This window comes from Rana temporaria, chromosome 4, assembly GCF_905171775.1.
Source record: "Rana temporaria chromosome 4, aRanTem1.1, whole genome shotgun sequence".
NCBI classification, from domain to species: Eukaryota; Metazoa; Chordata; class Amphibia; order Anura; family Ranidae; genus Rana; species Rana temporaria.
In genome coordinates, this window is record NC_053492.1 from 188,626,765 (window position 1) to 188,639,744 (window position 12,980).

Below are 12,980 nucleotides of genomic sequence, written 5' to 3' on the forward strand. Positions count from 1 at the left end.
AGGACTACATAACCATACCCTTCAATGTTAATAACAATAGGAAATGGGCAGGGTTCTGTGGTCCTATCTTGTTTATGTCATTATGATACTGAATGGTGAGTGAGCATTGTCATCTTTAGACTTGAAGCCTGTTACTTACAAAATCACCAGGTGAAAAAAGCCTGAAAAAAGAAAATTAATGCAGCCACCAAATTAAAAGGACTTGTAGCTGAAATATATACTTTTTTTTTGTTTTGGGTTTGGATACCTTAAATTGCCTCCAGTTTGTTGCTTCTCATGTCATTCTTATTGTGCATCTTAACCTAAAAAAAACTAAAATGTAATATATTGCAGCTTGCCAGTCCATAAATATAGTGGCTGCATTTGTTTTCTTTTTTAAAACGTTATTTCTACCTGGCGTCCCTGCTACCAGGGCTGTCTTAATAGCATCACAGGCCCCTGGGCAAAGTAATGCTCTGGGGCCCCTACAATGGAGAGAGTGCAAGTAAACAGACATCAAGTCGGTAGGAGGCACCTTTTGGGTGGAGCTCCACATTAACTACATGAACAATCATTCTGTACAGCAAATGAACTGTGGGAAAATACTACACACATAAAGTAACAAAGCTGTCCTGTGCATATAATATATCTGCTAGATTGTTGCCTCCCCAGCACTCTGACCCCTCTACACCCCAGATATCCCGCCCATCGCTCTCAGTGCCATTATGGGGCCCCCAATTTCGGGGCAGCGTGGGCTCAAGGACCTGCTGCTTTGGGGAAAGTGCAGGGGGCCCCCATGCAGCTGGGGCCCCTGGGCAGTGCCCAGGTGTGCCCTCTCATTAAGGCACTCATTATAAATTATCTAATTTTAAGCTGTATGCTCCTGATTTGAACACCTCATCATCTTCTCATCATCTTCATAACATAGAGGGATATTATATTCCACAGAAATACATTTGGTAGAGCTGATGAAAAAGTTTCCGAATTTATTGTAGGATCAAGGGGTATTTTTGTGTCATGGTTTGTCATTTTTAAACAGACAAAACATGGGGAAATGTGCATACATTGATAAGATTTACTAAATATGTTTTGTTTTTACTGTGTTCATACATACACTTTAATTTAAATTCAAATAAAATAATCCAAGTGAGTCTGTATATCTTTGAATCCCAGTTTACTACCAGTTTTTTACTTTTAAATGATAATAACCTGTATATGCTTTTATAAATGCAGCAGTTTTACAATTTAGACAAGAAACAGTGGTTACCATCTGGTGGGTTTCAAAATAGCCCTAGCATGTGGTAGGCTACTAAATAGTAAAGGGACAGAGGGCCAGATTCACAAAATGGATACAACGGCGTATCCCTGTTTTTATCTATGCGACTGATTCATAGAATCAGTTACGCATAGATATCCCTAAGATCCGACAGGTGTAATAGTTTTACACTGTCGGATCTTAGGATGCAGTACCGCGGCCGCTGCTGGGGGGATTTTGCGTCGTAAACCAGCGTTGGATATGCAAATTAGCAGTTAGGGTGATCCACGAAATGTTTTCCTGTCGTTACGTTGCCGCAAGTGTTAGTTTGCCGTCGCAAAGATAGGGCTGCTTTTACAAAGTGTAAACTTAGTACACCATGTAAAAGTATACCTGTCTTTCCCGCGTCGCTTTCAAATTTTTTTTAAATATTTTTTTTTCCCGGCGCAAGTCTTTTTTACCCGTCGCGATTCACAAAACATTGGCGCGTCGTAACTTCGCGCAAAGCACGTCGGGAAATTTGCGACGGGAGCATGCGCAGTACGTCCGGCGCGGGTGCGCGCCTAATTTAAATGGGACTCGCCCCATTCGATTGGGCACGCCTTGCGCCGGACGGGTTTAGGATACACCGCCGCAAATTTCCAGGTAAGTGCTTTGTGGATCGGGCACTAACTTGGAAAAATTGCGGCGGTGTAACTTAAACCAGTTACGTTACGCTGCGCCCGGGCTATGTGAATCTGGCCCAAAAGGCTCCATCCCCTGATAACTACCCAAGCTCAAGCTCAACTTCTCTTAGTAATTATCATTTTTAATTTTTATAATTGCATAAACTGATGTCATACTTGACCTTACAGGAAAACTGAAGCCTAGGCCTTGTAAATATAGTGACCTTGAAGTTTTTATAACTGGCAATTAATGTAGTGATGTAGGAAACAGAGGAGCGGTAAGAGCCAAAGCAAATCTTAGAGAAGCATCTTTAAGCAATCGCGTTTTCAAAGGTAGGCAAACACTTGTGAAAGTACTCCCAAACCTCCTTACAGTAGGTGTCCAAGTCTACTCAGGAGCAGCTATAACTCTGCAGCCTGTGCACTGAAGAACAAAGCCTGTGCTCAAAAAACTCTAGTATATTAGCTTTTTGTATGCATCTAATGCTCCTATAGACATTGATCATCATAAATGTCAATAAAAGTTTTTTTTTTTTTTCCAAGAGACTCATACATTTGAGAAGTGACCTTTGCTTTCTTGTACAAACAAAAGTGTGGCTGTCTTCACTTCAATAGACTTAAACTGAGATTTCAGTAAACAGTCAAATCAGTTAAAAGCGGGAAGTGCTCTGACTGGCAAACTTTAAAAAACATAAGAAGAACATTGCCATGTTGCCAGATGAAGTAGAAGTAGAATGAATTTTCTGCAAGGAAGAAATGATTCACTTCAATATATTTTTCTCTTATCTACTTTAAAAAAAAAAAATATTTCACTTGAACACCACGTTTTCCTTTTGTGCCTTTAGAAACTTTGAACGTTTTCAACCTGTAGCAAATGTAAAATAAATAAATATATAGGGGCCAGATTCAGGAACGTTTTACGCCGGCGTATCCATTGCCGCGTAAGTTAAAAGATGCGCCGTCGTATCTATGCGCGGTATTCTTAAAACAAGTTACGCCTGAAGCCCCATACACACTATCAGTTTTCCTGCTGGTTTTCTCTTCAGGTTTACCAAAACCATGTAGCACAAGGACCTGCCTGATTGCATTTAAAGTGAAACGCTTAAGGTTTGACCTCATATTAGATGGTTTTGGTAAACCTGAAGAGAAAACCATCAGGAAAACTGATAGTGTGTATGGGGCTTGAATTTTGGCTTAATACGACCGATGTAAGTCTCCTACGCCGTCGTATCTTAGGTGCATATTTACGCTGGCCACTAGGGGCGCTTCTGTTGATTTACGCGTCGAATATGCAAATGAGCAAGATACGCTGATTCAGAAACGTACTTGCACCCGTCGGATTTAGCTACGCCGTTTACCTAAGGCGTATGTCCGGCGTAAGTTTACCCCTCATAAAGCAGGGGTAAGTCATGTTAAGGTATGGACGTCGGAAACGTCTGAACAGCGACGACGTATCTTAGGGAGTATTTGCGACGTGATTCTGAGCATGCGCGCGCATACGCCGTTCGTTCGGCCCCTCATTTACATGGGGTCACGGCTCATTGTAATACAACACTGCCCACTGCCTTGATAATTTGAATTAGGCGGGCTTACGCCGGCCCATTTACACTACGCCACCGTAACTTAGGGCGCAAGTTCTTTCTGAATACGGTACTCGCCTCTCTAAGTTACGGCGGCGTAGCGTATATGAGATGCGCTACACCCGCCTAAAAATACGCCAGTCTTTCTGAATCTGGCCCATACAGTATATATTTGAATAAACTTGGCACAGTTTGACTTTTCTTTATTTCCAATTGGCAGTGCCTGTCTACCATTAAACCATAGCATGGAAAATGTTACCATAAAAGAACATCGGTATGCAGAGAACTTCATCACCACAACAATGTTCCCTATAACCGGATTCAACCTTATTATTCTAGAGTTTGTCTTCTCCAAAGGACGGCCATTCAGACAGCGTTTATATACTAACTGTGAGTTGCAATTTCATGTCTGAATATAAAATATATAATTCAATGTATGTTTATACCCTTTACCTCTACGCTCCTGCTGACATCATTGCTGCGTGTATGATAGAATGCAGTGCAGAATTTGTGTCCCCCCCCAATGCCAATCACAAAACACAATCTCTGATGATGCTTTGGCTCTGCACTTTGTGTTAGCCAAGAGTAGTTGGTGTTCTATCTAGTGGGACTAATAGCTGCAAAACTATAAAAAATGCTACTGAAATTGGACGTTTGGCTAACTTATTGACTATCTATCTATCTAATATTTATTATAATGCATTTATATTTTTCTTTTTAGATCTACTTACCTGTTTGCTGATTGTGCAAGTGACAGTTTATGTGTTTGTGTTGTTTGCTGACATTGAAGATATGTACACTGTTCTGGAGGTATAGTATTTTGTAACAATTGTCTTAATTATTGTAAAAGCCCAGCATAAAATCTGCGTAACTATGAGGACCTATTTTAGCTATATTATTTGATTAACCTTAGGTAATTGATGAGTATATATATATATATATATATATATATATATATATATATATATATATCTTCTCCATTTAAGCCCTGCATCAAGTCACTCTTCAAATCCTTGCCAATTTCACTCTCTTCTTACTCTTGCCCAGGGCCGATCCAGGGTGCATAGGGTGCTTTACACCCAGGCGCCTGCAGAGGTGGGGGTGCCGAAGTGCCAGAGTTCTCCCCTCCCTCCTTCTCTCCTTGTTTGTGTCTGTCCAGAACTAGTGTTCTGAGCATAGGTGTGTGTCCGTCCAGAACTGATGTGTGTGCATAGGGCAGCCCATCCAGTCTGGCAGTGCTCGGGGGAGGGGTCGCTCCTCTTCCTGACACAAGGGTTCTAGTTTTCAGTGACTGCTGAGTGCTGATGTGCTTCTCTTCCTGTATGTTGTCTATTGTTAAGAGATCATGTAAGGATCCCAGGTTAATGAAGACTTTGTGGGGGAGCATCTCTGTGGTTCAGTCATTGCCATAGAAACATATGTAAAGGGGAGGGGTTAGTAAAATGGCCATGCCCATGTGGGGGCGCCAGAAATATTTCTGCACCCAGGCGCCTGTGACCCTAGGATCGGCTCTGCTCTCACCAACTCCCTCAGTATCTAACATTCCACTTTTCCAATACCTCTGGGTTTCTGATTTCTTAACAAATACAATTTTAAATATTGACAATAACTTACAAGGCCATCTAAAACTCTGTCCCCAGCTATATTAACAACCTCATCTCAAGAACCAAACCAAACCATCCTCTTCACTCCTCCCAAGACCTCTCTTGCTCATATTCAAGACTTCTTCAGAGCCTCTCCCATCCTCTGGAACTCCCTATTCCAATCTGTACTGCTATCTCTTACAATGTCAGCCTTTAGGTGATCCTCTTCAGTACAGGCAAGTCTATATTTTCTCAGTCAGCTCATTCCCACACATCTACCCTTTGTATCACTTCACCCCCCCCCCTTAGATTATAAGCTTTCATGAGCAGTGCTCTCCAAACCCTTGTGTCTTAAATTGTATTGTAATTGTAATGTCTCCCTTCATTTTGTAAAGCACTTTGTTTAACTGTTCAGATAAACCATGAACCCATTCTGCAGGGAACATTTTTTATTGCTGTAGTTCCACCTCAGAATTAGGTGCTGGATGTTTTGGGTTGTTTTTGGATGTTTTCTATATAATACTTTCCAACAACAAATTGATTTAATCATTACCAACCTGTATCTCTATTTATCTGTCTATCTATCTATACAGTATTTTCCCTATGTTGCAAAGTCCACAAACATTAAAACCAAAAGTAACATCATGTAACATCACATAAAACTAGCAACGCAATATTACGTGACACATGCTTGCTTCTGTGTTCTAACATGTGTATGTTACAAAGCGACTGACAGAATGTTTTCTATATTTCCTCAATTAATAAATTATTATTATTGGTTCTGTCTTTGTTCTCAGCTGGTGTGTACCCCGTATTACTGGAGAGTGAACATCTTTATCATGATGGTTGTTTTATTTATCATGTCGTACATTGGAGAGGTAACTTAACACATTAATTTCTTACAGTTATGAATGACTATAGTAAACGGTACTAAGAAAAGTATGCAGTGTCATGACATACAGACAAAAGTCACAACAAATCCAAATCGTGTCCGATATCTCCAACAGTACTATCCCCCCATCCCCATAATTAGCATTATTGAAATGATTGAATTTAGAAATTGACAACCTCTCTCCCCTCAACAGACTTGTCGCTACGCATATCCTTTTAGTAACAAGACTTTGTGTAGCTAGACATTGGAAATTTTCTAGCCCCTTTATGATTTTCAAAACTATAGACCTAGTCTAGAATCAATGCTACCACAAAATGATGATGGCCTCAAGTAAATGCCGCTATGCCCAGGTGGTTCTCCTCTGGCAGCCTTGGACACAATGGTTATAAAATAAACACCATGCTGATATCACATAATGCGCACTAAGCTCTTTTCCTAATGTAGCTGTGTATTGCCACTAGTTACTAACATCCACGCATATCCACCCTGCTGCCAGGCTTCCATACATCACTCTCCAGTAGACAATGAACAGCGTGGTTTTGTTTTTGTTGTTTATTTGGGGGATATAACTTGGTTGGTGAAGGGGTATGGGATGACCATAGAACAAATACAATTTTCCATGTTACAGCAGTTGCACTTTAAACTGGAAATGGTCCTTGTGACTTTGCTGATTAACTTGAAGAATTGCTATAGCGGTTGCGCTTTGCATATTTTGAATAGCACTTAGAAGAGAGATGGACCCTAACCTTGACAGACTCTGACTTTACACTTCTCCTCTGCACAACTCCTGCAGACTGTTACTCCTCCTCTGCACAAACTCCCGTAGACTTTTGGGACCATTGTCATTTATATAGCTATCAGTGCTATAAAATTGAACTGATTACTGTGTAAGTGTCACTGGCAGGGAAGGGGTTAAACACTAGGGGGCGATCAAGGGGTTAAGTGTGTCCTAGGGAGTGATTCAAACTGTAGGGGGGATTGTCTCACTAGAACATGATAGAGATCAATGCTCCCGATGACAGGGAACAGTAGATCCCTGTCATGTTGCTAGGCAGAACAGGGAAATGCCTTGTTTACAATCTCCCCATTCTGCCGCTCCGTGACACAATCGCGGTCCCTGGCGGACATCGAGTCTGCGGGACCTGCGGGCATGCTCACGGAGTATGCGGCATGCGCCCACTATGCTGCGATTTAAAGGGTGATGTACAGGTACGCCCATTTGGCCAGCCATTCCATTGTGTAGATGTATATCGTCATGCGCTGGTCGACAAGGAAGCACACTATTGCTGCTCTCCAACTGACTGAGGGCTCATATACACAAGCATTGCCAGGGACCATTCATGCCGCTGCATGTGTATATCCCTTTACAGCTGCCATTACAGCTTGGAGGGGTAGTCAGTTTTGAAGGCGGTAAAAATACAGCTCAACCATCTATTCTTATCGCCCTCTAACCACAAGTGTAAATTAAGCCTCAGTGTTGCAGAATGTGATGATGACTATTTGTAGCTCACTTGTTCTTTGGATTGAAATGTTTAAAATTAAATGTTATGGCAGTGTTGGCGGGAAGTAAAGTGTAAACCATTTAAATTTGATTTGATTTCTCTGGATTTTGCTTTAGGAATTGTTCATTGAAAACCGAAAACTCTGGCTCTGGTTTAAGAGAATATTTAACTACAAATCAAAAAGTCAGTATAGGAAACTACAGAGGAAACTGCAGAAAGATTCTGAGTGGCCTCCAAATAACAGGACAGACTATGCAATTCAGACTGTTCCCGTAAAGAGCACTGATATCGTTTACAGTAAGCCCAATTACAGCAACTCACCACATGGGAAAGAAGTGACTTCAGAACATACAATTGTAACAGCCATGTGAGTGCGGAAATTAAAGACTTTTCAAATCCCAAGACTTTTTTTGTTGTGGTGTTTACTGACTACACTAATATCCAGTGACATCTAGTCTCATGTGAATGTTATTTTTTTTCTTTCAGTCTAAAGCAGGCCATACACGGTCGAATTTCGAACAAATTTTCTTTTAAAAATCAGAAAGTTTGTTTTTTTGTTATCCTATGATGCCACCATTGATTTTCTAAATTCGGCCGACCAAACCTTCATGTTGCTACAGAAAATAAATTTTGTGGTAATATTCTTTTCTCTCCGGGAATTTTCTTTTCTTGGACATGCACATTTTTTTTCTTGCACGATTCTCCTATCATTGATTCGAAAATTGTTTGTTTTTCCAAAAAATTTCGACATGTCCTATTCCTCAAATTTGATTGCCGCATGAAAATCGGCTGTTTCTGCAACCAACCAACGGTGCGAAATTCGTACGAAAATTATTTGATGCGATTTTCGAAAGAAAATTCTTTCGAAATTTCGAACCGTGTATGGCCGGCTTAATTCTAACAACTTATTTCAAATGCACATTTAAATATGGGTCCACATTGTTTTGCTTCCTAGCATTTTGTAATTAAGATATCAAAACAGGGTTTGTGTTTGCTGAACTGTGCAGAAATTCTGATGGTGATCAAAAGGTTCACCTTTTCTAAACCACCTAATTTTTAAAGCCCAACTCTAAGCAATTTTGTTTTTTTAAATAAAGAAGCTTCTCTGGCTGCAAACTCACCTTCTCTCCAATGCTATCCCCTTAGTAATTTGATTCCACAACTTAATATCCTCAGTCTTTCAGGTTAAATGACTCACCTTGGCACTGCATCACCGTTGCACTGCATCGTGGTCTCTAGCGGGGGCATCACCACTGTGCCCACCACTTATAGATAAATGATTCAGAGAGCTGTTCATTAAACCAGACCTTCTATCTGCATCATTGTGGATTGCCCATCCCTGGGAGAAGATCCAAAGAAGATGTATCAGTGCATCATGTGATTGGCGTGAAGACATCTGAACAAAAGTAAATATAAAAAAATGTAAAAAAATAAAACAACAAACGAAAGAGAAATCGCGCTGACAGGTGCAAATTGAAGCCACTGGCAAGAAGCAGTCAGATAAACTGTGTGGCAAAATAAATAAAAAACTTGCCACGCTAATTGTGATGATATATAAACAGACTAATCATACCAATAAAAGTGAAATTTCACATTTCACATTTTGTATTTGTATTCTGTTTACATAACATCACGGTTAACGCGGCAAGTTATTTACAAAAAGAAAAAGGAGCAGAGTTGGGTAGGAATGTATAAATTTGGGTCTAAAATATTATGCACAGGAACTTTTTTTGCCCGAGAGTCCCAATGGTCTACACCTCATTCGTTTCCATTTTAGTTCAGTTATGACGCTTCCAAGTCTAGATATGTAAATATCACAGGTATTCTTCACTTTTGTAGAGTATATGTTTGTAATCTGCAAATTTAGATTCATTTTATGTAAATCTTTTTATTTTATATTTTTCAGGAATTAAATCTGAATCTTCATGTATGTCACTGCTAAAACATTTGTCTTGCTGCTTTTCTTTTTTTTGTATCAGCATTTCATCCTATATTTAATATATTTTGTGTATTGCTTATATTATTTGCGGCATATTCCCTGATGTCATCTAATAGGTAGCTTATAATATATTATATATTTTTTAATCATTAAATATGAATGTCCTGTATTTTGTTGTGTTGTATTTTTTTATAATTATTTCAGTGTATTTTTAAACCATGATAATTGTAAACAACTTTGTCCATGTTAGGGGATGCAGATAACTGTGAGCATGATAACAGTACCCCAGATGTAATCCTATACTTTTGTATTACTTACCGGTGCCCAACACCACCCCTTTTACCCCAACTAAACCTACCAAAAACCATGACACAAAATGTTGGAGTAAAATTTACCATTTTGACCCCTGTATTAAACAATAAGAAATATAACAGACACTCCTTAAAGGGACACTAAAGGTTCATGTTGTTTCACCTTAATGCATCCTATACATTAAGGCACATACAGCCGTTGGCTGTATCACAGGAATGTGCCCGCAAGAACTAACCACCATGCGAGAGAGCTTGCATGAAGGTGTTTAGTTCTTGCGCGGAGGAGCCGAGACAGCCACCGAGGCACCCCAGAAGATCAGGTTTGGGGCCACTCTGTGCAAAACGAGCTGCACAGTGGAGGTAAGTATAAGATGTTTGTTATTTAAAAAAAAAAAAAAAAATGCCTTTACAACTGCTTTAATAAAGGAAAGCAAAATACTACAATAAACATCAAATTAAAGTTGTCGATCCTTGGAGGCTACAAATATCAAATTATCCCTTGGTATCTGCATACTGCTTCCACGGCCCCCAGCCACATCACACCGGCTCGGGGACGAACCACATTCTGCAGATACCACCATTGTTATTAATCCACCATAACTGGCATTCCACCAGGGACTCCATACCTTAGATGGGTCCCTAATAACATTATCACAGCAGGTTATTTCAAAATGCCTCCAAAGACCCCAACCACAATGGCCTGAAAAAACATACATACGACAAACCAAATCGATATACGGTGGGCGGGAAATCTTCTCCTCTTCATGCCTGCCCCCCCCGACGGATATCCGCCACCCCGTACAACCAGGACTGATCATGCAGACACTCCCACCCCACTGGCCGACCAATGACCCAAGCATAGATGAACTAAAAATGTTAACCCCTGGCTTCCCGGATTGCCCTGTGTACACTTCTCATGCTAGCCCTACGCTTATTTTTATTAATTTTTTTGCTGCAGTCTATACTTGAAAGGGGGTAATGCTTAAGCATTTTTATTGCCAGGGACCTACAGCTCTGGTTTCCTAAAGTATGAGGCTACCAGTTATATCAGTTCATGGGACTCTTGTCCACCTAATACTGGCTTGCAAAGTTGAAAACCTAAAAGTATTCATGACTCTGGGTTTCTTCTGTACATGTCATAACTGTTTGTAACAGGGGAGAGTGCAGTGTCATGTGAGTGTTTTAAAGAGAATTTTAATAAAGAACTGTGAATTTATGGAAAACACTATGGATTATTTTCATAATTATTTCTGATCCTGATATCCATAACAGCCTAATTGTTGATTGATGTTTATTGATGGGTCAATCTGATTGATAACCTTTGGGGGAACAAATGCGATTAGACCAAATAGAAATATGGGATTCACCATATTAGGGCGACTTCAAACTTCGCCGCTGCGTTTTGGCCGCAGTGCAGTGTACCCATGTTTTGGTTTGGGTTGCCTGCACTTTTCTATGGAATTCTATTATGTCGTGTGGTTTTGGTGTATTTTCTGAAAGCGCACCAAAAGTCCTGTATGCAAGACATTTGGTGCACTTTCAGAAAATGCACCAAAACTGTGGGACATAATAGAAGTCAAAGTGTAGCTAACCCTCACCAAAATCATGGGTACACTGTGCTGCATCCATGCAGAGGCCAAAGCATAGTGGGGCAGTATAAAGCCACCCTTAGGAAAGAGTCTGGCCACTGCGGGTGAACTGCAATTCACACAGTAGGGTGTTCTAACAAACAAAGCATGTGGGAATACAGTGAATAGTGGATGGCATAGGAAGAATATGCTGATACTGGTTTCACTGTGGATGCACTTTATGACCAAATCACTGGGGTTGGTTTACTAAACCTGGAGAGTGCAAAATCTGATGTAGCTGTGCATGATAGCCAATCAGCTTCTAACTTCAGCTTGTTCAATTAAGCTTTGACACAAAAAAAGTACTGGAAGCTGATTGGTTTCTATGCAGAGCTGCACCTGATTTTGCACTCCGGTTTTAGTAAATCAACCACACTGTTATTTAAAGTGTCACTTTGTGGATGTATTGTAAGGGTTTTGGATCACATGATATACTTTGATATAGTTTATTATTTTATTAACACCAAAGCCACAGATGACATTTTAATAAAGCACACACATTTTGTCATAGGTATTATTGCCGCCGTAGTGAGACCGTGTCAGTAATCTTGACATTAGTGTATAGCTAGAGTAGGGACAATTCAGATAGTGTCAGTGTAGTGACGGTGGAACACTGTCTATTTGATTATGTTACTGCCTGTTAAACGCCATTTACTTTTGAGTGCGTTACTGCCAGTTAAACGCCATATTGTTTTGCGTGCGTTACTGCCAGTTAAACGCCATATCATTTTGCGTGCGTTACTGCCAGTTTAACATCATATAGTTCTGTGTGTCACTGTACATTTGGCGCATTATATTGCAGTATATTATATTGTATCCGTGGAGTATGTCTGTGTAGTGTGAGTAATCAAATTAAAGGGCACCAAACACCTCTTTACATTAATTAAAGTGCATCTACGTACAGATTTCCACTTCTTCTTTACATTTGCTTATAAGCACCGCCCCCTCCCTCCAATAAGGTCTGGGAGGATGGAACTGTAAGGGGACCAGCAACAAATGTGTCCACAGGCAAAGGTGGACGTGGTGGTCAAAGACCAATGTTTCAGTACCTGTCTGACAGGTGCATATCATTGCAATTTTTATCTCTATAGGGTTACAGTGGGAAGCCACCACCAACACCCAAAGACCAATTTTAGTCAAAGTGACACCAGAATGTATCCAAAAAATCTCTAATCTTGTTCCCAGTGCACTACATTGTGGCCTCATTTCACACCAGCTCCCCAGCTGTTGCTGAGCAAAATAAAGGCAGCTTGCAAGAAAAAAAAAAAACAGCTTACCTGTAAAATCCTTTTCTTGGAGTACACCATGGGACACAGAGCCTTAAATCATTACATAATAGGTTGTATGGTCGCCAGAGGTGATTGGACACTGGCACAACCAATCAAAGATAGTTCCCCTCCATATAACCCCTCCCATCAAGGAAGTACCTTAGTTTTGCAGCAAGCAATAAGGTTCCCATAAGAAGGGGAACCTTATTGTGGTGTCCTGTGGTGTACTCCAATAAAAGGATTTTACAGGTAAGCTGTTATAAAAAATCCTATTTTCTTTATTGTACTCCACAGGACACAGATCCTTAAATCATTACATAATGGGACGTCCCAGAGCAATACTCAATATGAAGGGGGGGAGTCCCAGATCCGAGCCGG

General features: G+C 40.4%; 1 protein-coding gene across 2 annotated transcripts in view; it reads left to right on the forward strand.

Moving 5' to 3' along the window:
* Positions 1-7,860, forward strand: part of LOC120936838 (probable cation-transporting ATPase 13A4) — a 123,718-nt gene extending 115,858 nt beyond the window's left edge. For both annotated transcript variants that reach the window (XM_040349543.1, XM_040349542.1), the window contains exons 27-30: positions 3,700-3,869; positions 4,201-4,289; positions 5,860-5,940; positions 7,573-7,860. In XM_040349543.1, coding sequence (XP_040205477.1) covers positions 3,700-3,869; positions 4,201-4,289; positions 5,860-5,940; positions 7,573-7,827 — 595 coding nt within the window. In that variant the 3' untranslated portion in view covers positions 7,828-7,860. The remainder of the gene's footprint in view (positions 1-3,699; positions 3,870-4,200; positions 4,290-5,859; positions 5,941-7,572) is intronic.
* Positions 7,861-12,980: the final 5,120 nt, after the last annotated feature.